Here is a 27,174-nt window from a genome sequence, read left to right as displayed (position 1 = left end):
TCACTGTTAGAGATTTTCTCTTGAAAATGATAAAAAATGAACTTATAAAATGAACTGCTTTTGAACTGTGTAAATTAATTAAATCTGCCCTCCTTTTCTTTGCTTGTGTAGGAAATGTGGGTTCGTCCCCTAGATCCTCTGATTTAGTCAAATTAGCCCAAGAGTGCTGTTACCATAGTAACAGGGGCACTGCAGCTCATGGAGTGAGAGTCCTAACTAATATAGCTGTATCTTGTCAAGAAAAGGGTAAGTTTGGTCAAGACTGATACTATGTATGAACTTTTAGATTGGGGTTTCACCAGAGTCCTGTTTGTATTTCGCTTTTTAATCCCTTATTATTTTTAGACTGTGGGCTTTTATCTATTAGTTACCTCCTCCTGGATGTTCTTAGGGCCGATTTTCTCAAGACTACTTGGGAAAACAAAATGAGGACCTTGGGATTGGGAGTGCAGAACTGGAAGGTTTTCTGGAGCATTGCCCATCTCCTCCTGTTGCGTTACCTCTGCACATATGGTGCTATGGATAGAGACTGCTTATAACTATCCAGTGATTATCAGTTTGTTCACTTGTTTAAAAGAAAACAACTAGAAAATTTAGGGGAGAAAAAGCATACCACGTTGTTGAGAGGCTTAAGTAACAAATAGTTTTCACCTGGGGTCAAATGAATTAGCAGAGCAATGTAAATTAAATTGTCATGGAATTTATCTCTAGGTATCTATAGCATTAAATGACTTGCATAGTCAAGAAGGATGTGCATAGAAAATAATGCATATATTTTATTGTATTCTTAACATCTTTTGACCTAAAGAAATTCATGCTGGTGTTCAAAAACAGAAATGCATTCTGGATGTTTCAGTGCTTATTTTGATCTTTGTTAAGGATCAGCAGTCCCTCTTATCCCCACTAGGCTTCAGCACTGCTTGTGACTAGTACCTTTGTTTTCCCAGCACCTTGATCTTCACCAGACATTGTTTGCCAAGCTCTTACACTGACTCAAAAGGCATTTAAGTTGTTTGTTCATTCTGATTTCAATAATTCAATTTTTGGCATAGTAATAAGTATTATCTACCATGTGACACAGAAAATTGCTCTGTATTCTCAAAGCTGACATATATTAACGTTAACCTAAATGTGGTTTTATATATATATACACACACACACAGAACTTTAGAGAAATTTTAGCTCAAAAGTAGTGAAAAATGATACAGTACTGGTGCTACATGAGACATCTAAAGGGTTCATTTCCTTATGATCTGACTTAAAACACTAGTAAGATGAAGTGGGATCTTGATTATTTCTGGAAAGCATTTCTACTTCAATGAGAAGGTTGCATCCTAGGTAGAAATGGACTGCATGATGTTAGACTACTTTGGAAGATTTGACACACACATGTCGATACGTGGTTTGCTGTTCTTAGTGTTTTTCTTTGCTAAGCGGTTTTGTATTTTCTTGTCCTGAATGTTTTTTCTTCTGTGTGCATCTGTGTGTGTGTGTAATCTTCTCTACTTGACCATTAAAACCACGGTATTTTTCCTCTAGACCTTTTGACACTGGAACAAGATGCTGTCTTTGGCCTGGAATCCCTTCTGGTGCTTTGTAGTCAAGAGGATAGCCCCGGTGCTCAAGCCACTTTAAAGGTGAAAACATCGGCTGTTTTAATATAGTGCCTGTTTTCATTGCAGGAAGTGTAGATTGCCAGTCTCTCTGTAAAGGGTCAGATAGTAAACATTTTAAGCTTTGCAGACAAACCACTCTTTGTCACAACTACTCATTTCTGCTATTATAGGGAAAAAAAATAGCCATGGACAATGTGTTTTTGTCTTTTTTTTTTTTAAGGGAAGGGTTAATGGTATGACTGTTCTGGTAAAATTTTATTTGCATAAACAGGCAGGATTTGGTCCAAGTGCAAGAGTTTGTCAGCCTCTGGCTTAAACAAATATTTGCCCTTGATCTTCACTTTCAAAGCTAGTATTTTGACTGTGGTTATTCCAAAAGACAGATGAAGTAAAAATTTGAGTTTGGCCTATTTTGCCATCAGTTGAAAGTATTTATAAGTTGTAGTAGATATGTATGATGGTCCTAGATAACGTAAAGCGAAGTTAAACAGAGCTTCTGTACTTTTGCAAGTTTTATAATCTGAGGTAACACTGATAACGTCACAAAGAACTAATGAAATTACTGCAGCCCGACTCATAAATGTGTGAGTGTATGTTAGTTTATTCAGTATAGAAGCCCTAGTTTTAACCCACTTTGACCTAGCTATCACCTTAGAGATAGTTAGAAATTTTAAGGTGAAAAGAGACTTATTGGGATTAAACATGAAATGTAATATTTGTTGGCACAAAATGATGAACAAAAGTAGGACTGATAGAAGTAAAAGGCTGTTAGATAGACACTGGAGAATGTAAGAACTGTAGCTTGTTTAAGGTATAGTTTGAGAAAAATCATGACTTATTTTAGCATGTTAAGAAAAGGTATGATGTGGTTATAATGGTGAATAATAAAGATGCTGCTGCTAAGTCGCTTCAGTCGTGTCTGACTCTCTGCGACCCCATAGACGGCAGCCCACCAGGCTCTGCCGTCCCTGGGATTCTCCAGGCAAGAACACTGGAGTGGGTTGCCATTTCCTTCTCCAATAATAAAGATGCTGCTGCTGCTGCTAAGTCGCTTCAGTCGTGTCCGACTCTATGCGACCCCATAGACAGCAGCCCACCAGGCTCCCCTGTCCCTGGGATTCTCCAGGCAAGAACACTGGAGTGGGTTTCCATTTACTATTAAATAGAAGCTGATAATCAAAAGATGGTGAAGGAAATAGGCACCATGTGATTGGCAAATCCCCAGAATCCCTTTGGGACCACAGTACATTTTTTGTGCCTACCAACAACCTTTCCTTCATTCTTCCTGGTAATTTTAGAGAGTTACTTTCTTTAAAGCTTCACGTCATACCTTCTGAATGTAACTAGTCCGCTTTCTATTCAATGTGCAGATTGCTCTGAACTGTATGGTGAAGTTGGCCAAGGGCAGGCCCCATCTCAGCCAGTCCGTGGTTGAGACCTTGTTGACTCAGTTGCACAGCGCTCAGGACACTGCCCGCATCCTGATGTGCCACTGCCTGGCTGCCATTGCCATGCAGCTGCCCGTGCTGGGCGATGGGATGCTCGGTGACCTCGTGGAACTCTACAAGGTGATCGGACGATCAGCCACGGACAAGCAACAGGAGCTTCTGGTAAAAGCTACTTTTCAAACCTTCTGTGGATGAATGGGTTCCGGTCTAGGGGGGATTATCAGTAATCCAAGAAGTCAGCAGGTTAAAATAATTAGCTAAGACCAGGAGCATGCTGAAGTGAAAATAGGGTGGGGACCTGGAGCTTTTTGCTGTTTCCACTTTAGATATAGAAAGCCCTGTTTAGTTCACATGTAAAACTGCTTTCTTCCTAAGTCCTGTCAAATCAGCTTAGTGTAGCCAAAGCCTTCAGTCTGATATTTTTGCTTTATTACAAAGGACAAAATGAAACTGAAGGGTTTGTTTTTATTTTTTTCCTCTTTTCTACAAAGCAAATAAACAATGAACCAAATCCTGTTTTGTCCTTCCAAAAATATTATTAAAATGACATAGTCATATCAGCGAGCATAAGAGGAATTAAATCAGTTCCTCTTTGCCAGTCCAGGACTTCTTAGCTGTTGAGGATCCAGTGTGGGTTTCAGTGTAGTCCTGGGGTTGGAAAGGTACATGCTTAGAAAAAAACCAGAAGCAATGGAAGTTGTGTAGTAATGTTTACTTAAAAGTTCTCTAGGGCTGAGAGTAGACTGCATGTAAATAGGCATAAATTGGAATTAAGCTTCAACGTAGCCTTTCCATATTGTTTGTGGTCATCTGATTATATGGCTTGGGAAAAAGCTTAATGAAATTACTCACTCAAGCCCATTTTATGTTTAATCCTGCAGGGGGCATTATGTAAAAGATTGCCCCCATCTCATCATTTGCTATCAGGAAAGGTTACCCCGATGTCTTAAGTGGCAGTGGTTGTGGAAATTATGCACTTATCACAGTATGTATGGATCCTTGTATGTGTCAGCTTTGGAACACTGAGAAGCAGGTAGCCAAGTCTGCTTTTCATTGAAGCAACATTTTCAATTAATGTTCTTTATCCCTTTTTTTTGGTCAGTACTATTTTAAAAACAACTTTAAGTTATGACACGAAATATTCAGAAACACATCAGGATTAATACGATGCAAGGTCTTGCATCTGTCACTTAGATTAAGAAAAAAGTGTTGCTAGTACAGTTGACTTGTGCCCGCCTATGGGTCTCCCTGATGGTGTCTTCTTCCTTCCTGTCAGGATAGGTCACCACTATCCCAAAGCCAGTGTTTGTCATTCCCATACGTACTGTGCTACATTTACTGCCTTAGTATATATCCTACGTGATATGCAAGGCTTTTTGTGTGTTTTAACTTTGTATGTTATCATACTACATGTAATCTTGTGCATTTTGCCTGTTTTATGTGAATCTATATTGATTCTATATGGATAAGAGTATTTCTGGTTTATCCATTTCACTGCTCCATAGTTTTTCATTGTGTGATTATATTAAATTCATAGTTTATCCATATTAATGGGCATTGTTTCTAATTATTTGCTATTGTACACAATGTTCTGAGTAATGGAATAAAGTGGAAATTTAGTGAGTGTCAAAGGAAGACAAATGTTGTTCTTTTTCAGTAGGCTCTAATTAGTTTTTCACCCTTCTGGGTAAAGTTATCTATAACAGTGGATAGAGTTAACGATTTTCTTGACTTTGTTCTTGCTCGATGTTAGGTGAGCTTGGCCACTGTGATTTTTGTAGCCAGTCAGAAAGCACTGTCTGCTGAAGTAAAGGCAGTAATAAAGCAGCAGCTTGAAAGTGTGTCCAATGGATGGACTGTCTACCGAATCGCCAGACAGGCATCCCGAATGGTACGTACTATCCTCCTGTGGGAGCTGGGTCGGTGAAAAGGGCAGATTACGAACCGTTAGGTTGTGTGATTGTTCCTCCTAGTCAAAACTAAAGATGAAGGTGGAAGTACTGTTTAGTCATGGGATTAAAAGATGATGAAGGAAGGGACCTAATTTTTAACATATACACGTGAGAACAATATATACATTGTTATGGAGAGATTCCACGGGAATTCCAGAAATAGGAGCTTTCCGGCTGGAGGTGGTTAGCAGCGCTTTCAGTTTACCCTGGCTCTCAGAAACACAGCACCCTCCCTCTCGTGTTTCTCTCCTCCCCTTTCAGCTTCCCACTCCTTTCTTCCCTTTTTCTCCCCCACCTTATCATTCTTACACTGGGCAGGACAGTGAGCATCCCTCACCCCCAGGCATTCACAGGCATTCACGTCCCCCCTCAACCCCCTCCCTCTGTCAGTCATTTCCAGAGGGCACAGTAATACTTGACGGAACTTAACTGGACCTCTCCCCACCCCACTAAATAGCTCATACGAAAATGACATACAGTAAGGATTTATACTTTCTAAATCTTGAACTAGAATTCTAGACCTGGGTTATAGATAACTTGATTCGTTTTCTCTTTGGAACTGTTTTGGTACAGAACTTCAGGCATCATGTTACATAAAAGCGGCTCAGCATATTTTCTCTGAAGAACTACTTTGACAGAGTCTCACACAGTTATATAATGTGAGGAATGATTGCTAAAACTTTATCGAAGGTTTGAATTTCTCTTTCAGCTGCTACATCAACCAATTCAAGTGTAAAAATCTCATCATGCTCCTCCATTTCCGCCTCCCCCCCCACTTTTTTTTTTAGGGTAATCATGACATGGCCAGAGAGCTTTATCAGAGTTTGCTGACTCAGGTTGCCTCAGAACATTTCTACTTCTGGCTGAATAGTTTGAAGGAGTTCTCACAGGCAGAACAGTGCCTCACTGGGTTACAAGAGGAGAATTATAGTTCAGCACTTTCTTGCATTGCTGAGTCTTTAAAATTCTACCACAAAGGGATTGCTTCCTTAACAGTAAGTCCGCTTAATTCTCCTTTGGTGATGATGACTTGTGAGAATGGTTTCTCTCTTCTTTTTGGGCTATTCTCTTTTAACCTTGAAAAATTTGCTGATACACCTGTATTTGGCAGTATTAAAATGATGAATAGGACCTGGAAGTAGATCATTAGCCCCTCCCCCACTTTTTGCTGTTCCTAGATTGATGAACATTTATCATTTTGTTTGCATCAAGTATCAGATACACATGTGAAGAGGATTGCTGAATCCATGCAGGAGGGATAAGAGGAGGTGGGATCCCCCCTCCAGACTCCTATGAGTAAGACCCCAACCTGGATCACTACTGTTGTCAAATGTGAACCCTCCACCCCGTGTCATACCTGGCAGCTACTCACTAGAGTTTCTTATTTTGTAAATAAAGAAGTTATCTAGGATGCCAGTATCTCACCTTTTATCCCTCTGTGATGTCTTCCCATTCCAAATTAACAATCAGCCAGCTGCTACCATTTCCATTTTTTTTCTGCCAAGAGAGGAAGAGGGGTGCAGATCCTTAACATTTTCTTGAAACCAGTTCTATTCCCTCAGTAAGTACCTGTTCCCTAAAATGTGCATTTTATATATTAATGCAAGGACTTTTTCCCCTTAAGAGTAGAAAGTTTGTGTAATCACCATTAAGCATGTTTAAAGTATTGTCACTTGACTTTAAAAATTATATGTATTTAGATGGGGCCACATGTTTTGGTACTTGTTTTATATTTATCACATAATCTAAAATATTTTTAATGGTGGGCCATTCAAAGAGAGGTGTTGCAAACAGAACAGAGAACAAACAGATGTCACAGGAGACAGACTGTTCAGGTAACCGTGGGTGCATATCTTTTGAGGAGTGATTTTAGGGGGCTGGGATTGATTGACTGCTGTTTTAAAACAGGAGTATACGAGTGGCTCTCCTCCATTTTAAGGGGGAGCATTGACTTCTGTGGTTCTCTTCCCTTGATTATCCTGAGAAAAGATCGTATATCAGGCTAATAAATACCTCAGAAAATCTAAAAGTACTGTTACTGGCTCTAGTCAGTAGAATTATTTCATTTTCTAGTTGATGTGGAGCAGAAAATTGTTAATCATTTAGTACAGTGAATGATAGGAACTGTGATACAGGCTAACAAAATAGTGAGGCAGGTAGAATTAATATTATGAAAAAAATCTTATTGAATACTGAATAGTCTTTTAATGATTTGCGTGGTATGTGTGTTTAATGAGGTTTAGCAGTAATTAAGAAGTGAATTCCAATATAGGAAGAAAGCAGCCAATTGACAGACAAAAGACCCTTGTCTCAGCCTCTGTTCTGCAATTAACACATTGTGACCTAAGGCAGGTTATTGATCTTCAAATCATCTTTTGAAATGGAGTTCCTTTATTCAGCAAACTGTAAGCACTTTCTATGTGCCAAACACTGCTTTGAGGATAAAAGAATCAGGAAATAATTCTTTACTTGAGAGTAGTCTCAAGAGGAAGGAAGTATAAGCCTTAATAATCATTTGGAACTTCTCACATTTCTGATTATAAAGACTATACTATCACTTTGGGTTTTGGGGGGTTTTTTAAGATTTTTAGAAAATTTGTTTATTTGACAAGTGTGGATTTGATGATAGCTTTCTGTCTTTTTAACAGATGATTTGAGCATGTGCTTAGTTGCTTAGTCATGTCAACTCTTTGTGACCCTATGCACTGTTGCCCACCAGGCTCTTCTGTCCATGGGATTTTTCAGGCAAGAATGCTGCAGTGGGTTGCCATGCCCTCCTCCAGGGGATCTTCCCAACCCAGGGATTGAACCCAGGTCTCCCACATTGCAGGCAGATTCTTTACGTCTGAGCCACCAGGGAAGCCCAAGAATACTGGAGTGGGTAACCTATCCCTCCTCTCGAGGAACTTTCTGACCCAGGAATCAAACTGGAGTCTCCTGCATTGCAGGTGGATTCTTTACCAGCTGAGGGACCAGGGAAGCCTAATTGTCCTTTTGCTCCTTGACACATGAATGATCTAATTTGAGTTTGTCAGCTATGATGATTATGCTTTTTAAACCTTCTTCAACCAAACTAAACAGAAGTTAAGAATTCTATGCTTGTTGGAGGTGCTATAGCAATGTTGGGTGTCTGATTTCCCAGTAATGATAGTTACCTTGCTTCTTAGGAATAAAATTCATAAAAAATATTTGTATCAACTTTCTGTGCTGTGTAACAGATTACCACAAATTTAGTGGCTTAAAACAGGACCCATTTATTATTTATTGTTTTACCATTTGCATGAGGCAGAAGTCCAGGCATGACTTAACTGGGTGCCCTGCTCATGTTGTCACAGAGTTGCGGTCAAGGTGTCAGCCAGGGCTAGTCTTGGGATTTGGGTGCAGGGTCCCCTTCTAAACTCATGTAATTGTTGGCAAGATTCATGTCCTCACAGCTGTGAGACTTGTGAAAGCCTCAAGGCCAGAAGGAACATCTCTTACCTTCAAGACTTTGTTTTAATGGACTCACCCGATGAGGAGTGATCTACCCAGAATGATCTCCCTTTTGATGAGTATAAAGTCAGATCATTAGGGACCTAAATTACATCCTCACAATCGATTACTTTTCCCATATTCCATTAATTACAGGCCAGTTACAGGTTCTATCCACACTTTAAGGGAGATTACACAAGTTGTAGAGACTGGGATGGGAGTGGGAAAGCATGATTAGAGGAATCATTTTAGCAATCTGCCTACAGGTGGTGGGTCTTTATTTTTTACTTTATTAAATATTGAATATGTATTATATCTATATATTATGTAGGCTGTATAAAGATATCAAATATCCAAGTATAAACTTATATGCAGAGTACATCATGAGAAACGCTGGGCTGGAGGAAGCACAAGCTGGAATCAAGATTGCTGGGAGAAATGTCAATAACCTCAGATATGCAGGTGACACCACCCTTATGGCAGAAAGTGAAGAAGAACTAAAGAGCCTCTTGATGAAAGTGAAAGAGGAGAGTGAAAAAGTTGGCTTAAATCTCAACATTCAGAAAACTAAGATCATGGCATCTGATCCCATCACCTCATGGCAAATAGATGAGGAAACAGTGGAAACAGTGACTGACTTTATTTTTCTGGGCTCCAAAATCACTGCAGATGGTTATTGCAGCCATGAAATTAAAAGACGCTTACTCCTTGGAAGGAAAGTTATGACCAACCTAGACAGCATATTAAAAAGCAGAGACATTACTTTGTCAACACAGGTCCGTCTAGTCAAGGCTATGGTTTTTCCCATGGTCATGTATGGATGTGAGAGTTGGACTATAAAGAAAGCTGAGCACCAAAAAATTGGTGCTTTTGAACTATGGTGTTGGAGAAGACTTGAGAGTCCCTTGGACTGCAAGGAGATCCAACCAGTCCATCCTAAAGGAGATCAGTCCTGGGTATTCATTGGAGGGACTAATGCTAAAGCTGAAACTCCAATACTTTGGCCACCTGATGGGAAGAGCTGACTCATTTGAAAAGACCCTGCTGCTGGGAAAGATTGAGGGCAGGAGGAGAAGGGGACGGCAGTGAATGAGATGGCTGGATGGCATCACCGACTTGATGGACATGGGTTTGGGTGGACTCCGGGAGTTGGTGATGGACAGGGAGGCCTGGCACGCTGTGGTCCATGCGGTCGCAAAGAGTGAACTGAACTGAACTAGCACTCAGTTTAGAAAATGGGACATTACCATAGCTTGTAAAATTCGTGTGTGCCATTCCATGCTTGTGTACCTTTTCCTACCTTACAAAGGTAACCACCATCCTGAATCTTTACATTTTTAACATGCTTTGCTTTTAAACAAGATACTGTTCTATATTGCTTGTTTTTGAATTTTATATGAAAAGAAATCATGTGTTTTTCTTTGACTCATTTTGGTTATCTAAATTATATTCCTAAGATTCATCCATCTTGTTCCATAAAGTTATAGGTCAGTTTCACTGCTGTATATGTCAGTTTATTTTAATGTTGATGGAAAATTTTTTTTTCCATTTTTTTGCTGCTAAAGCATTACTGCTATGAATGTTCTTGGACATATTTTGATGCACCTATGAAAAGATTTCTCTAGGACACTGATTTTAAACTGGGGATGATTTTAGTTCCATTTAGTAATGTCTGGAGTCATTTATGGTTATCACAACTAGGTGTTAACTGGCATTTAGTGGATAAAGGCCAAAGATACTGCTAAACATCAAACAAAGCACAAGACAGCTCCCCTCAAAATTTGAGAATTATTCCAAAATGTCACTAGTGTACTGAGGTTGAAAACCCTTCTCTAGGGCAGTATACCTCAGTCAAAACTGTGTATCTGCCCCCTGCTCCAATTTAGAAATATGTGAGGATGTTTCTGTTTGTCCCAGTGATAGAGTGGTTGGAGAGACTGCTGCTAGCCTAACGGTCATTGATTGGAGATGCTGAATTTTCTGAAACGCTGAGGATATTCCTGCTCTTATTAAAAGATACTGATCTAAAGTACTACCTCGGAGTAGAATTGCATAAGTTACGTGCATCTTCAGTTGACTTGCTGATAGCAGTTTTTCCATAGTGGTTTTAAATTTACAGTATTTACAGCAGTGTGTAAGAGTTCTTGTAACTCTACATTTCCCCCCTTGGTATGTTCTGGAAGTTGTGATTGGAATGATTAATACAATTAAACTTTATATATCTGCATATTTGAGTTTTGCTTATGATACAACATAGTATTAGTTTCAGATGTGCAATAGGATTTGATATTTTATCTGTTGTATATTCTGTCACTGCAGTAAGTATAGTGATAGGTAAAATCTGTCACATATATAATTACTAATTTCTGTTTTTCTTGTGTAGAAGACTTTTAAGATGTACTATCTTAGCAACTTTCAAATATTCAATATAATGTTTTTAAAACTTGTTTTTTCTTCCAGTTTTATTGAGATGTAATTGACATAAAACACTGTAGTTTAAAGTGTACAACATGATGATCAATATACATCATGAACTGATTATCATGATGGGGTTAGTGACCATGGTCTCATATAAATACAACATTAAAGAAATAGAGAAAATAGCTTTTTTTCTTGTGGAAGAAACATGCGGGATTCACTCTTGATCTCATATATATTGCTCATCAGCGTCAGTTGTCTTCATGTGGTTTTATCCTTAGATCTCATGTATAACTGGAATTTTGTGCCTTTTGACCTCCTTCTTTCAGTTCTCCGCCTACCCCTACCCCCAGTCTTCCACCTCTGGTAGCCACAAATTTGATCTGTTTGTCTATGAAATTTTTTTTTTTATTTGTTAAGTATAATGACCTATAAAACTCAGTTCCTTATACACAACACACTGATTCAATGTTTGCGTATATTTCAGAACGGCAGCATGATAAGTCTAGTTGGCATCTGTCAGCATAAAACATATTACATACTTATTGGCTCTGTTCTCATATGGCACACCGCAGTACCTGTGGCTCGTTTATTTTGTGTTTGCCAGTTTATACCTCTTAACCTCCCTTGCACATTTCATCTTCCCACCCTCTTCCCCTCTGGTAACCGCCTCTTCTCTCTGTGTATGACTGTTTCTGTCTAGTTACGTTTATACATTTGTTTTGTTTTCTAGGTTCCATTTATAAGTTAAATCATAACAGTATTTGTTTTCCTCTGACTTTTTAGCTTAGCCTAATATCCTCTAGGTCCATCAATGATGTTGCAAATGACAAGATTGCCTTCTATTTTTAATGGCTAATATTCCATTGAATATATGTATGCTGCATCTTCTTTATCCATTTGTCTATTGATGGGAACTTAGATGCCTTCCATGTCTTTGCTGTTGCAAATAATACTGCAGTGAACATACGGTTGCGGATATCTTTTTGAATTAGTGTTCTTGTTTTCTCTCAGTAAAAACGCAAAAGTGAAATTGCTGGATCTTGTAGTTCTATTTTTAATTTTTTGAGGACCCTTCATACTATTTTCCATAGTGGCTGTGCCAGTTTACATTCCTGTCAGAAGTGCACAGTGTTCCCTTTTCTTCACATCCTCTCCAACTCTTGTTACCTCTGGTCTTGATGATAGCCATTCTGACTGGTGTGAACTAGTATCTCATTGTGGTTTTGATTTTCATTTCCATGATGACTGGTGATGCTGAGGCCATCTATGTGTCTTCTTTGGAAAAATGTCTATTCAGAGCTCTGCCTATTTTTTAATCAGTTTTTTTTTTAAACTATTGAGTTGTATGAGTTTTTTAATGTATTTTGGATATTAACCCCTTATTAAATATATGATTTGCAAATATTTCCTTCCACTCAGTAGGTTGTCTTTTCATTTTGTATGTTCTAAATACCAGTCTTCCATCGGTAATATGAGTTGCAAATATCTTTTCAGTCACAATCACTCTAAGAAATGTTTTCCCTTCAAGTCACTACCTTTACCTTTCTCTACAGAAATCCCTTTTGGTTTCTAAAATCATAGATTAGTCTTGCCTTGTTTTTCATTGTCATTTGAGAAATCATGCAGTATTAGACTTTTGATTATAAAGTCTTTACTCAACTTTGTATTCACATGGTACAGGAATGGTTTTGTTACATATTGCAGTAGTTTGTTCATTTCATCATGATATTCTTTCGGATGACTGTTGTAACAATCTGTTTATCCTTTATCTTTGATCAACATTTGAGTTATTTCCAGGATGGGGCTATTTAAAATAATTTCACTATGAACTTTCTTTGCACATCTTTGGGTAGAAGCGTGCATATTTTCTGGATAGTAGTGCTGTGCCATAGGATATATTTAAGTTCAGCTTTAATAAATACTGCCAAAAAGTTGTCTGTGGTGGTTTCCAGTTTATACTCCTATCAGTATAAGTGCCTTTTGAGGTTCACAGTACTTCTTGAATATATGGCTTGATGACTTTGGTCAGTTATGAAACATTTGCCTTTATCTCTTCAGCCAGTGACTCCAAGTACCCCTTTGTTAATTCTTTTTACCAAGTCTCATATATCTCTTCATTCTCTTCTGTATGCCTTGCCTTTTTATCTCTCCATAGTTAGTTCAATATTTTCTTCTGGCCTGTCTTCCATTCCCATAATTCTCACTTACATTGTATCTAATTGATATATTAAACTCATTCATTAAGTTCTTAATTTCATTTATTGGGTTTTTCCAGTTTCAAAATTTCCATTTGATTATTTTATATTTTGTAGTTCTTCTTTAGGATCCTCTATCTTGTCTTTGAAATTCTTTAATATGCTAATTATAGTTATCTTGAAATTCATATATGTCCATTATCTGAATCTATTACAGTTTGTGTCTTTGACACTTTTTCCCCCTCTTGGTTTGAGGAATTTTGTCTTTGTTGTATGCTCAGTTATTTTTTATTTAGTTTTGGACAATGAATGTGAAAATTATAGTAATTATATTGTCTTTGCTTTTGGAGGGCAGTTAGGCTATGGGCAAATTACTTAATCCAACCAAGGATTGAGCTGACTCAAAGCTAAGCTTCAATCCTTGGAGGAATCAGTCTGTTTTTGGTTCTCCTGACTCCCTAGAGCTCCTTGAAGTTACAGACAAAAGCATGAAATGTTTTCTACAGCCCTCTTGTTAGTATTGTGAGATTGATGAAAGCTCTGTTCAGCTTCTCTGACTCCTGGGAGCAGATTTCAAATTAGCAGATATCACCAAATGTCAGTCTTACCTCCTTGAATTGCCCACTTCTCCATGATTTTGGTTCCTTGTTGTTTATAGCTCTTCAGTGTTTTCAGATAGATGTTTATAACATTTTATTCATTTTTCCATTTGTTCTTAACAGGCAGGCTGGTTTAAGACTATTTAGTCTAGCATTGCCTTAAGCTTGGCTTATTCTTTCAAAAACTGAGCTTGTATTGAGTGAAATATAGTCACAAGAAGACAAATATTGTATGATTCCACTTAACTGAAAGTGGTCAGATTCATAGAAACAGAAAATAGGTGGAGAAGGAAAAGGCATCCCATTCAAATAATCCTGACTGGAAAAGCCCATGGACAGAGGAGCCTGGCAGGCTATAGTCTGTGGCGTTGCAAGAGTCAGACATGACTTAGCAACTAAACCATCCACCACCTCAAAGTGAATACATGCCTAAAGATAACATGTGAAAAGGATATTTGCCATATACTAGCTAGTTTTTGGGGGGGACAGTAGGAGTCAAGGAAGACTTGGGGTTATTTTGTTGTCAACTTCCATTTTACACTTATTTATAATGACCATTATTTTTACTAGTACTGTAAAACTATGAAAAATGAATAAAATACTAAAAGTTTTTTAAAGAAAGTATGATGGTGGTTACTAGGGGCTTTAAGTCCATCATTTACACTGTGGCTTATTCTTGGTTGTTCCGTGTTCTTTATCACAATATATATAAATATTTTAAACTGAGTTTATCAAGTAGCTTTACTTTCAGCCACATTGGGAGTTTTCTTTTAGCTGATCCATGCAGATATCAGGATATGAACCACAAGTCAGAAATTCTGTGAAGCAGTATTTATGTGTGTTTAACAGAGATTTAACTCTTATGTTTAGGCTTTCCTTTTTTTTTTTTTTTTTGAGAAAGAAGTGCCAACCCACTCCAGTGTTCTTGCCTGCAGAATCCCACGGATGGAGGAGCCTGATGGGCCACAGTCCATGGGGCCTCACAGAGCTGTACGTGATTGAAGTAACTCAGCACTAGAACTTAGGCTTTTTAAAAAAAAAATCAAGAAAACAAAAAACAAGAATGAAGAAGAAAATAAGCTATTTCAATAATAGGGAAGCAAAATAGCAGTTATTCTCAATTAGCTTGTCCCCCAGAGTGAGCAGTAGAGGAGAGTTCTGAGTTTGCTGGGTTTTCACCTATGTTAAATTTACTAGAGGTGATTCTTTCTTGAGGAATTTTCAAGAATAATTGTGATTATATACAATTTTTGCTTTACCTGCTGACCTTAGAACCCACTTCTAGTTAAGCTTTAGCCCCAGCATAAACAAAAATAAATAATACTCCTTTTATTTCTCATTGGCATTGTTCATCATGCTATAGTCTAAATTTTATTTTTATCTGTTTTTCTATTTTTCATGGATAATGCTATCTTTTTAAAGTCTTTGACCTCTAGCACAAGTTTAGCCTTTCTGTATTGTTTTTGAACATGCATACTGTATCTAGCATATTTTTCCTTTGGTATACCACAGTCTAAGATGCACAATAACTTTCAAAGTTGCCATCTTATGTCATCAAATATTTCTTGTTAGTCAGAAATAAATCTAGGCTAACAGTAAATCTTTCTCATTATAGCTACATCTTTCTTAGCTCTCAGTTTTATAATGAATGTTAGGACAATGCTGCAATTTTTTTTTGCCTGATAAGATGGTCTGCACTGTATATAACAGTATCGTATACACCTACTTGTTTCTCTGACCCTTCTGAAGTTACTGACAAGCAATAAATTAAAAATAGCAAGTAGGAACATAAGAGGCAGTGGAAAAGGGGAATTTATCTTCCTGTAAATGCAAATCAGATCTCCAAGAAATTAAAAACAATTGAAATATTCTCTTTTACATCCTAATCTGTACTGTTTCACAGTTAGAACAAAACATCCCAAAAGTTTGAAAACCACAGAATTCAATACATTGATTACAGTTATTACCTCTAGCTTATATAATTTTATATAGAGGTAGCTTTGCAATCTGAGAGGGATACTATAGCAAGTGTACATTGTTGTAAAGGATATAGGAAGTGGCTATTTCCTAGAGTAAAATACAAATGTTGCCAAGTAGTAAAACTTACCATCTGACACTTAAGACTAGAGAGAACCTCACAGAGGTCAATATGTGATACCTGGCCAGATGTATAATATTGTTACTGAATTCTGGGACTTTGAGGTTCCAGAATTGAAAATTTAAAGTTCCAGAATTCAGTAACTGTTGCTGCTGCTAAGTCGCTTCAGTCATGTCCGACTCTGTGCGACCCCTTAGACGGCAGCCCACCAGGCTCCTCTATCCCTGGGATTCTCCAGGCAAGAACACTGGAGTGGGTTGCCATTTCCTTCTCCAGTGCATGAAAGTGAAAACTGAAAGTGAAGTCACTCAGTCGTGTCCAACTCTTCACGACCCCATGGACTGCAGCCCACCAGGCTCCTCCATCCATGGGATTTTCCAGGCAGGAGTACTGGAGTGGGGTGCCATTGCCTTGTCCGGAATTAAGTAGGCTCTCCAGCTAAAAGAATAGTATGAGACACTAAGAAACAGCATCCACATGTTTTAAGTGAGTCATGTCAGAGAAGAGAATTAATGTCATTGTACTTTCTCTGTTGTCAAATTAACGTATTTTTAATATGCCTTTTGTTGAAAGCACCATGCTAGGTTCTTCCCTAGGGCAGTTGATAAATAGTTAAAGGTTGTGTTAGTTCTCTGTCTACACTGACTTGACTTAAATTCTTTGCCTCCTTTACCTAGCTGATGCTGCTGTTTGCTGTTTAAGACTTATCCCTGACTTTTCTCCATTCTCATTGAAAAACTTGTGTGTTATAACCTATTCCTTGGTAGCCTCTCTGCGCATTCTAAATGTCTAATGAGAAATTCCCTTTAAAATGAATCGGGGCTTGAGACTTTGCTTGTGGTCCAGTGGTTAAAAATCTCCCTGCCAGTGCAGGGGACCAGGTTCAATCCCTGGTCTGGGAAGATCCCACATGCCACGAGGCAACTAAGCCTGTGTACCACGACTCCTGAGCCAGAGCTCTGGAGCCCATGAGCTGCAACTATTGAAACCCGTGAGCCCTAGAACCCGTGCTCTGCAACGGAAGCCACCACAGTGAGAAGCTCATGCAGCACAACTTGAGAGGAGACCCTGCTCGCCACATCTTAGAGAACGCCCATGCACAGCAACGAAGACCCAGTGCAGCCAAAAGTAAATACATTTTTAAAATTAATAAATAAGTAAAATAAAGTTGACCTGGTCTAATCATGGAAGAAAGCAGCTGTGAGGCAACATGCTTTGCTTGTTGTTGAAACTGCCTTTTTACCACGTTTAAAATATAGTCCAGAACTTCGCCTGTTGTTTGCGGGCCCCACATAATTTGGCTGTCCCTTGCCTCAACTCTACCAGCAACATACTTTTTAAGCAGTGACTGTCCCACAGTATATGTCTCCTGCCCTTACCTTCCTTTTCTCCCCATTCCCACCTTTTAAAAATTCTGCTAATGATTCCAGCTTGAAAACTTCAGGTTAGAAAGGTAGGACTGTAATAAAGGAATCTGGGGAGAGTGGTAATGTCCATGAAGCATCCTTTATATGGTATCTTACTGCTGATGGTCTAGCTGATCCATGTGTTGTAAGATCTTTGCAGATGTAGGAAGGAAGGATCCTCAGGGCTGATGGAACCTAGATTTTCAGAGTTGCCGCTAATAACAACGTCTTCCTTTCTGTATTATGTCCTCCCGTTACAGATGTTTATCCATCACTGTTAGAACTATTGGTCTTTTGCACAGACTACAACAAATACTCTACCCTTCACCATCTTCCTTTTATGTTTACTTTGTCTTACATACATCTTTGTTTTTTATTCCCCAGGCTGCCAGTACACCACTGAATCCTTTAAGTTTTCAGTGTGAATTTGTAAAGCTCAGGATTGACCTTCTACAAGCCTTCTCTCAACTTATCTGTACTTGTAATAGCCTCAAGACCAGCCCCCCACCTGCAATCGCCACAACTATTGCCATGACCTTAGGGAATGACCTTCAGCGGTGTGGTCGCATCTCCAATCAGGCATGTCTTAACTTTATTTTCAGTGCAGTTTTTATTTACACTTCAGAAGTTTTTGAGGTTAGTTGTGAGATCAAAAATATTGTGAAATTTAGAAATCAGTGGTTTGACTCACAGGTAGCAGCAAATGCTTATAAACTCATCTGTCTTGCAAAACACAAGCTATGAAAGCTTATTAAAATGACAAAATGATTGATTATACCTCACTCCGTGCTATATATTTATATAAAGAGAAAGGACATACATTTTAAAGAAACTTTGGGATGTTCACAACTATTATTTATTTTAGTAGAACTTTGAAGAAGCTAAAAATGCAGTGGTTTTTGTTTCTATACATGGTACGTAAATTATTATAATCTTATGCCCATTTGTGGTTTCATTTGCCGCCTTTGTTAATTCTCAGCTGTTTATAAAACTGAATTGAAAATGAAAAGGAGTTGAAGTATTTTTTGCATTTTTTAATTGAGGATTTTTTCCTTAGGTTTCAGTTTTTGTGTTATTTACACAATAATGATAGCATGTTTGTTTATTTATCATAATTGATATTTTTCCTTCTTTATAGATGAAGCTGTCCATGGAAGAATTCCGAAGCCTTGCTTCCCGATATGGGGATCTTTATCAGGCATCTTTTGATGCTGATTCGGCAACTTTGAGGAACGTAGAACTGTATCCTAAACTTGCCTGATATTTCTTGTTCATCAGAAGTATTCTTTTAAATGTAGAGTAAATACTTCAGATATGCTTAACTAAAATATACATCAGATAACCCTACAGATTTACAATGTGAAAGTCGCTCAGTCATGTCTGACTCTTTGCAACCCCGTGGACTGTATAGTCCATGAATTCTCCAGGCCACAATACTGGAGTGGGTGGCCTTTCCCTTCTCCAGGGGATCGTCCCAAATCAGGGATCGAACCCAGGTCTCCCGCATTGCAGGCAGATTCTTTACTAGTTGAGCCACCAGGGAAGCCAGCAAATTTACTGTAAGTTGTGGGGTTTTTTTGAAATCTAGTATGAGCAGTGTAATTATGCTTTTCTTTTTCAACCAAGCTTTTTAAAAGGTGGTGGCTCGATGGTGGGTGGTCTTTCTCCCTCTTGAGAAGAGCATCCAGAACCAAGGGCTGATCAATGTTGAGCTCTCTGTGCTCACTTGAATTACAAAACACGTCTCCACCAGAGAGCCGTTTTCTCTCTTGCCTCACCTTCTTTTCTTCACAGCTAACAACCCTAGATTCCATCACCTTTATTAATGATATATTCAGTTGTTTCAGTCATCACTTTTGTTCCCTAAGCCATCTTTTGTTCTCCATATTTTTTATTAGTAGCCTCAGATCCTTTTTGAAAAGAGGGAAGAGATGAATTGCTTTTTAGTTGTAGGACCTATAAATCAATAATTTCTGGCAGTTTGGCTTACCCAATGGAAAACCTAATGAATACTATGGAATCTCTCCCCTAAAAAATGCATATATGCACATACCCTCCCAAAGTTTGCATGCCATTTCAGGAGAGTTAACAGATCCCTTGAGATCCCCAGCCTAGGAATCTCCAGGGTAACCACTCTGCAGACCCTTATTGTGGTGGTTTTTAACTTTTATCGGTGAAACGCCTGTATCTAAGATAAAGAGCTTTTGTGAGTGAATCACAGAGCCTGTTGCTTGGGTTCCTCTTTCCAACATGAACCTCTGAAGCACCCTTCCTGGAACTATTACAGACAACATATATCCCTTGAAAGGAAAAAACAAAACCACCACAGACTGTTTGAATCAGTAACATAGTTACCTTCACCACGAATATGGTGATTTTCATCTTGCCTTATTTAATATTCAAATATAAAGTCTGTAGTACATTTCTCTATTATCATGTATAACGTATAATCTTAACATAATTCAGACAGCAGCAGAGCTGTTTACTGATATCTCATGCAATTGAAGCTCTCATTTTGGACCCAGAATCAGCAAGGTATTATTTTTTTAAGGCTCTCATTTTTTAAAAGATACTTACGATTTATTTGGCTTTCAGGCCTCCATTGTAGCGTGCAGTATCTTTGTCACACCCTGTGGGATCTTTTGTTGTGGCGCATGGACTCTGGTTGGGCATGCAGACTCAGTAGTCGCGGCCCTTGGGCATCTCTCGTTGTGGCACTTGGACTCTGGAGCTTGCAGGCTCAGTAGTCGCAGCCCTTGGGCGTCTCTCGTTGTGGCGCGTGGACTCTCTTGTTGGGCATGCAGGCTCAGTAGTTGTGGCCCTTGGGCATCTCTCGTTGTGGCACGTGGACTCTGGAGCTCACAGGCTCAGTAGTCATGATGTGCAGGCTGAGTTGCTCTGCGGCAAGTGGGATCTTAGTTCCCCAACCAGGGATCGAACCCTTGTCCCCTGCTTCTCAGAATGTTATCAACAAAGCATTCTATTTTTTTAATTATTATTTTTTTTACAAAAGGCTGTCTATTATAATATTCATTTATTTATTTTTCAAACTTTACCTTTTTATTTTGTGTCGGGGTATAGCCGATAAACAGTGTTGTGGTAGTTTTAGGTCCTCCGCTATACATATACATGTGTCCATTCTCCCCCAAACCCCGCTTCCATCCAGGCTGGCACATAACAGAGTAGAATTCCATGTGCTATGCAATAGATCTTTGTTGCTTCTCCGTTTTGAAGACAGCAGTGTGTCTATGACCTTCCCAAACTCCCTAACTGTGCCTCTCTCCCACTGCCCCCGGCAGCCGTGAGTTTGTGTTTTGAGTCTGTGAGTCTCTTTCTGTTTTGTGCGTTCATTTGCACCATTTCCTTTTAGGCCCCACATATAAGGGACGTCACACAGGAATTCTCCTTCTGTGTCTGACGTACTCAGTGTGACACTTCAGGTCCACCCCTGTTGCTGCAGATTGCGTTATTTCATTCTATCTAATGGCTGAGTAGTGTTCCATTGTGTATATATACCGCATCTTGATCCATTCTTCTGTCAGTAGACATTTAGATTGTTTCCATGTCTTGGCTACTTAAACAGCTCATTTTAAATTTCTCTATCCTAAAGCATTGACTTAACCTTTTTTTTTTCTAGGCAGTATCAAAATCCTGGCCTTCTGTTTTGAAGTCCTGTCTACTCTCAGACTAGGCCACTTGGCTGTTTTTTTCCCACTTACCTGATGCATTCCAAACTTTTTAGAATACTGCGTGAGAGAAAATCTCCATGACCTTGAGGTCAGCAAGGACACAAACAGCAGTTACCATCGAGAAAAATTTGTTTAATTGGATTTACAAATTTAAACTTCTGCTCTTTGAAAGATGCCATTAAGAAAATGAAAAGATAGGTTGCAGGGTGAAAATATTCTCAAAAATACTCTGTCAAAGGTCTTGTATTCAAAATATTAAGGAAACCATACAACTGAAGATAACGCAATTTTTAAGAATTGACAAGATACTTTTTTTTAGATTTTATTTATTTAGCTGTGCTGGGTTCTCGCTGCTGCTCAGGCTTTTCTCTAGTTGGGGCAAGCAGGGCTCCTCACTAGTTGTGGTGTGTGGGCTTCTCATTGAGGAGGCTTGTCTTGTTGCAGAGCGCAGGCTGTAGGGTGCTCGGGCTTCAGTAGTTGCAGTACTTGGGCTCAGTAGTTGCAACTCCTGGGCTTTAGACCACAGGCTCAATAACTGTGGGGCATGGGCTTAGTTGCTCTATGGGATCTTCTGTGGGAAGATCCTGTGGGATCTTCCTGCATCAGGCATCGAAACTGTGTCTCCTGCATTGGCAGGTGGATTCTTTAGCCCTGGGCCACCAGAAAAGCTCTTGACAAGAAATTTGAAGAGACACTTTAGAAAAAGAAGACATATTAATGTCCAGTAAGCACATGAAAAGATGCTTAGTATCGTTAAATATCAGGAAAATGCAAATTAAAATCGCAGTGAGATAAACTAACACCCACTGGAATAGCTAAAAGTTAAAAAGCCCTATAATGCCAAATATTAATTAGTTGTGGAAGAGCTTGAATTCATATATTGTTGGGACTACCAAATGATTCAGCCACTTTGAAAACTGTTTGGCAGTTACCATATGACCACCAGTTCTATGCCTGCTTACAAGAGAAATAAAAGCATATTTTTACATAGACCTATACACAAGTTTTCTTAGCAACTTTATTTATAACAACAAAAATTGGAAGGAGCCAAATATGTCAACAGATGAGTGAGAAAATAAATTGTAGTATATCCATACAGTGCAATATTCAGTCAGTTCAGTCATGTCTGACTCTTTGTGACCCCATGGACTGCAGCACGCCAGGCCTCCCTTTCCATCAGCAACTCCCAGAGCTTGCTCAAACTTAACGTCCATTGAGTTGGTGATGCCTTCCAACCATCTCATCCTCTGTCATCCCCTTCTCCTCCTGCACTCAATCTTTCCCAGCAACAGGGTCTTTTCCAATGAGTCAGTTCTTCACATCAGGTGGCTAGAGTATTGGAGCTTCAGCATCAGTCCTTCCAGTGAACTTTCAGGACTAATTTCCTTTAGGATTGACTAATTTGATCTCCTTGCAGTCCAAGGAACTCTCAAGAGTCTTCTCCAACACCACAGTTCTAAAGCATCAATTCTTCGGTATGCAGTTTCTTTATGGCCCAACCCTCACATCCATACATGAGTACTGGAAAAACCATACCTCTGACTAGATGGACCTTTGTCAGCAAAGTAATGTCTCTGCTTTTTAATATGCTGTCTGGATTGGTCATAGCTTTTCTTCCAAGGAGCAAGCATCTTTTAATTTCATGGCTGCAGTCACCATCTGCAGTGATTGTTGGGGGCCAAAAGTAGGGATATGACTAGGAAGGGTGTATTTTTGTGATTCTGTAACATGTCTCAGTAAAATTTATTTTTAAGTAAAGGAACACTTCTTTTGTATTGAAGGTATAACAATGTTTTCTGGTTTTTTACCCTTTTATTGGGTCACTTTGTCAAAGACTTTAAAATCATCATGCTTTATTGTGTGGTGTAGTTTTCCTTAAAGTCCATCATATAAATGAGGTTTGGTTCTTGTCTTAATGCAACTTAAGATGTAGTACAGAGTAGGGAAGAAAGCTTAAGAGCCAGCCAAATACTCATGCGCTTACAGCTGCTGCTGCTGCTAAGTCGCTTCAGTCGTGTCCAACTCTGTGTGACCCCATAGATGGCAGCCCATCAGGCTCCTCTGTCCCTGGGATTCTCCAGGCAACAATACTGGAATGGGTTGCCATTTCCTTCTCCAGTGCATGAAAGTAAAGTCGCTCAGTCGGGCTCGACTCTTAGCGACCCCACAGACTGCAGCCTACTAGGCTCCTCTTGTCCATGGGATTTTCCAGGCAAGAGTACTGGAGTGGGTTGCCATTGCCTTCTCCGGCGCTTACAGCTAGGAGTGAGTAAATCCCTTATGACTCACTCCTAGCTGTATGAATATAGACATGTGATTTCATCTCTCTGAGCCTCTTATGCATAAACTATAGGTAAGTAATGATGCATGTCTCTTAAGAGTGGTTGTGTTGGTTAAGTGAAAAACCTCTATAAAGTACCTAGCTGAAGTACCTTGTGCATAGTAGGCATTAAAAGGATAATAAGGGAGTGAAAAGAATAGTATTAACACAACATAGTTAAGTTACCTATATTGCATTTTCTAATAGCCCTGTTGAAGTTTAATTAGAATGCAGTTTTGCCACCTCTTCCCATTTAAAAATACTTCCAAAAGTGTCTCTGTGTTTAAGACAGTAGAGGGAAAATTGAAGAAATCTGGATAAAGCTTTTTCCAGCATGTTCCATATGGTAGCTCTCTGGGGACCATTCTTGAGCATTTCACCTGCTTGCTTTGGATTCATGCTGTGAATGCTCTCCATACTTTTCATCTCTTTACATCTTATCCTTGCTACTTGTATAGTAATTTGTGCAAGACTGATATCTTCTATGACATTCCTCAACTCCTTCCATAGTCTGATCACTTGTTTATCTTTACTGGTTATTTGGCCCTTGTCTGCTGGCTTTATAGTTACCTTTTCAGATATCTTTTGTCTGTTTCACCTCATGGCAGGAACAATTTTTAATCAAACATTTTTCATCAAGCTAACAACCAAAGTGATTAAGACTTGTATAATTTGAAATCAGGCCTGAATTTGCATTCCAGCTTGTCACTTATTGTGACTGAAGGCAAATTACTTAACGTCTCCAAGCCTCGGTTTTCTCATCTGTGAAATGGAAATAACAGTGTCTCCTTGGTTATTTTAAAGATTAAATGAGAATGTGTGGAAAGTACCTGACACATTTTGACATTAAATTACTGTTTTCATTGATTAATTGATACTCATTGTTGACTTCAGTTTCCAGGAATATGGGTCTACAGGAGCAGCCCATGCTGATAGTGAATATGAGAGAAGAATGATGTCTGTATATAATCATGTCTTGGAGGAGGTGGAATCGCTCAATCGGAAATATACCCCTGTTTCTTACATGGCAAGTTGCCTTTGTTTCATTGAGGTTTTATTGTGTAGAAGTGAGTTTTTGTCTGTCTCTGGCACTTACCGTGTTGTGACTTCATCACATTAACCTCTCTGTGCCTGTTTTGTAACAGGGTTTGTGCGGTACTTGCGTCATGGCGGTCGTGAGGATGGTAATCCGTGAAAGCCACTACTTAACACATCTGTAGTGGCGACGTAGTCACACAAATGTGCCAAATCTGCTCTACCGGAATGCAGATGAAACCATTTTTCCCCTTTTTTAAACTGTTTAACTGAGATTGCAGTTGTTCTCAATCTTGGCTACACTCTAGAATCACTTTGGAAGCTTTTTAAAAAATACATCAATATCCAGGCCCCACCACAAACCAGTTATCTTTGAATCTCTGCGAGGCCCAGACATTAGTATTTTTAAAAGCTCCCAGGTGAGTCTGTCATGACACGAGGGTTAAAAATCACTGGCCAATTAAAACAGAAGGAACTGGGCTTATTGTCTGACTGTCAGTAAATCAGTTCCTGCCAGGCAATGCCAGTCCTGTCATTTAGTGTACCTGGCCATCTTAGTTAACCTGTCCACATGGCCTGCTGAATCTCTGGTGCCTTTGGTTCTGTTGAGCACCTGCTCTTTATTCCCTGACTTTCCAGTCATAGAAGACATTTGACACTCTCACCCAGATTTCCTCCTCCCTGTCTGGCCGTTTCTCCAGTGTCATATTCAACTCAGGTTCCTAGAAAAAAAAAACAGACATAGTAGCTTAAGCAACAGCCATTTTCTCACAATTCTGGAGGCTGAGAAGTCCAGAATCAGGGTGCCAACCAGCTTGTGTCGTGGCAGGGCTCTCTTGCTAGCCTGCCAGCTGCTTTCTCGCTGTGTCCTCAGGAATTGGAGAGAGAGGAGGCTCTGATCTCTTTTTCTCTTCTCCCGTCACGGGGGCCCCACCCTCATGTCCTTATCGAAACTTAACGACCTCCCAAAGGCCCACCCTCAAATATCAGCACATTGGGAGTTAGGGCTTCAGCATGTGGGTCCGGACACAGCAGCACACTCAGTCCTTGGCGCCATCTTTGAACTTTATACCTTGGAGCGTGTCTCTTGCCCTGCCCACACTGGATGCTGATATTCCCTGTAGCTCTCTGTCTCCTGCTCTCCTCATTCTGAACTCATCACTTATCAAGTGTTTTAGACAAAATTGACAGGATGTGTCATTAAAGAGTCAGATTAGATATCGAGGTTTAGATACTTTGCCTTACACACTGCTTTCCACATTAGATTGTCAGTACATGCTTGCTGAATTGAAATGACACAGGTAGCTGTTTGATACTGAAATTGGTTGCTAAGGAAGGTTGTAAAGATTATCTTTGTAGGAAATAGACATATTTGTGTGAGACGTTGGTTAAAATACTTTCGTATTTCCTCTAACCCTAACCCTCAGAAGTTAAATAAATGCCACACAGTAACTTGAGTTTGATACATTTGAATCCACTGAATATAATGGAAGAAATGGGAATTTTCTGCTCAGTAGGTATGCAATACAAGAGAAGACCCCTCGGGTCAAGTTCTGCCACTGCCAATCAACAGGTCATGATTTGGGGCAGATTTCTAATATCCTTTTCTATGATGTGGAAAGAAGTTTAAGATAATGCCTAATGCCTAGCACATTGTCTGGCCCGGCATAAAAGGAGTGGTTACTAAATCTTGATTCCCTTTCCAAACTGTATTTTATAGATTTGGTACTTTCTGAACCCAAAATTCAGTTCAACAAGTATTTATTGAATCCTAGAAATAGGAAAAGGAGTACGTCAAGGTTGTATATTGTCACCCTGCTTATTTAACTTATATGCAGAGTACATCATGAGGAACGCTGGGCTGGAAGAAGCACAAGTTGGAATCAAGATTGCCAGGAGAAATATCAATAACCTCAGATATGCAGATGACACCACCCTTATGGCAGAAAGTGAAGAGGAACTAAACAGCCTCGTGATGAAAGTGAAAGAGGAGAGTGAAAACGTTGGCTTGAAGCTCAACATTCAAAAAACAAAGATCATGTCATCCGGTCCCATCACTTCATGGGAAATAGATGGGGAAACAGTGTCAGACTTTATTTTTTTGGGCTCCAAAATCACTGCAGATGCTGATTGCAGCCATGAAATTAAAAGACGCCTACTCCTTGGAAGGAAAGTTATGACCAACCTAGATAGCATATTAAAAAGCAGAGACATTACTTTGCCAACCAAGGTCCGTCTAGTCAAGGCTATGGTTTTTCCCGTGGTCATGTATGGATGTAAGAGTTGGACTGTGAAGAAAGCTGATCACCGAAGAATTGATGCTTTTGAACTGTGGTGTTGGAGAAGACTCTTGAGAGTCCCTTGGACTGCAGGGAGATCCAACCAGTCCGTTCTAAAGGAGATCGATCCTGGGTGTTCATTGGAAGGACTGATGCTAAAGCTGAAAATCCAATACTTTGGCCATCTCATGCGATGAGTTGACTCACTGGAAAAGACTCTGATGCTGGGAGGGATTGGGGGCGGGAGGAGAAGGGGACGACAGAGAATGAGATGGCTAGATGGCGTCACTGACTCAATGGACATGAGTTTGAGTGAACTCCAGGAGTTGGTGATGGACAGAAGGCAATGGCACCCCACTCTAGTACTCTTGCCTGGAAAATCCCATGGACAGAGGAGCCTGGTGGGCTGCAGCCCATGGGGTCGCTAAGAGTCGGACATGACTGAGCGACTTCACTTTCACTTTCACGCACTGGAGAAGGAAATGGCAACCCATTCCAGTGTTCTTGCCTGGAGAATCCCAGGGACAGGGGAGCCTGGGGGGCTGCCGTCTATGGGGTCGCACGGAGTCGGACACGACTGAAGCGACTTAGCAGCAGCAGCAGCAGGGAGGCCTGGTGTGCTGTGATTCATGGGGTCACAAAGAG

The 27,174-nt window shown here is 39.6% G+C and overlaps 1 protein-coding gene across 2 annotated transcripts in view; it reads left to right on the top strand.

Moving 5' to 3' along the window:
* INTS7 (integrator complex subunit 7) overlaps positions 1-27,174 on the top strand; it is an 80,270-nt gene that overhangs the window by 45,165 nt on the left and 7,931 nt on the right. For both annotated transcript variants that reach the window (XM_055419040.2, XM_055419039.2), the window contains exons 9-17: positions 112-246; positions 1,540-1,637; positions 2,987-3,226; positions 4,818-4,955; positions 5,805-6,011; positions 17,591-17,785; positions 18,345-18,448; positions 19,673-19,741; positions 24,110-24,242. In XM_055419040.2, the coding sequence (XP_055275015.2) occupies positions 112-246; positions 1,540-1,637; positions 2,987-3,226; positions 4,818-4,955; positions 5,805-6,011; positions 17,591-17,785; positions 18,345-18,448; positions 19,673-19,741; positions 24,110-24,242 (1,319 nt within the window). The remainder of the gene's footprint in view (positions 1-111; positions 247-1,539; positions 1,638-2,986; positions 3,227-4,817; positions 4,956-5,804; positions 6,012-17,590; positions 17,786-18,344; positions 18,449-19,672; positions 19,742-24,109; positions 24,243-27,174) is intronic.

Source organism: Moschus berezovskii, chromosome 17, assembly GCF_049115385.1.
Source record: "Moschus berezovskii isolate FMDL1 chromosome 17, NW_MosBer_1.0, whole genome shotgun sequence".
Classification (NCBI taxonomy): domain Eukaryota; kingdom Metazoa; phylum Chordata; class Mammalia; order Artiodactyla; family Moschidae; genus Moschus; species Moschus berezovskii.
The sequence above is the reverse complement of the archived record's forward strand: the minus strand, read 5'-3'. Positions and strand labels throughout refer to the sequence as shown.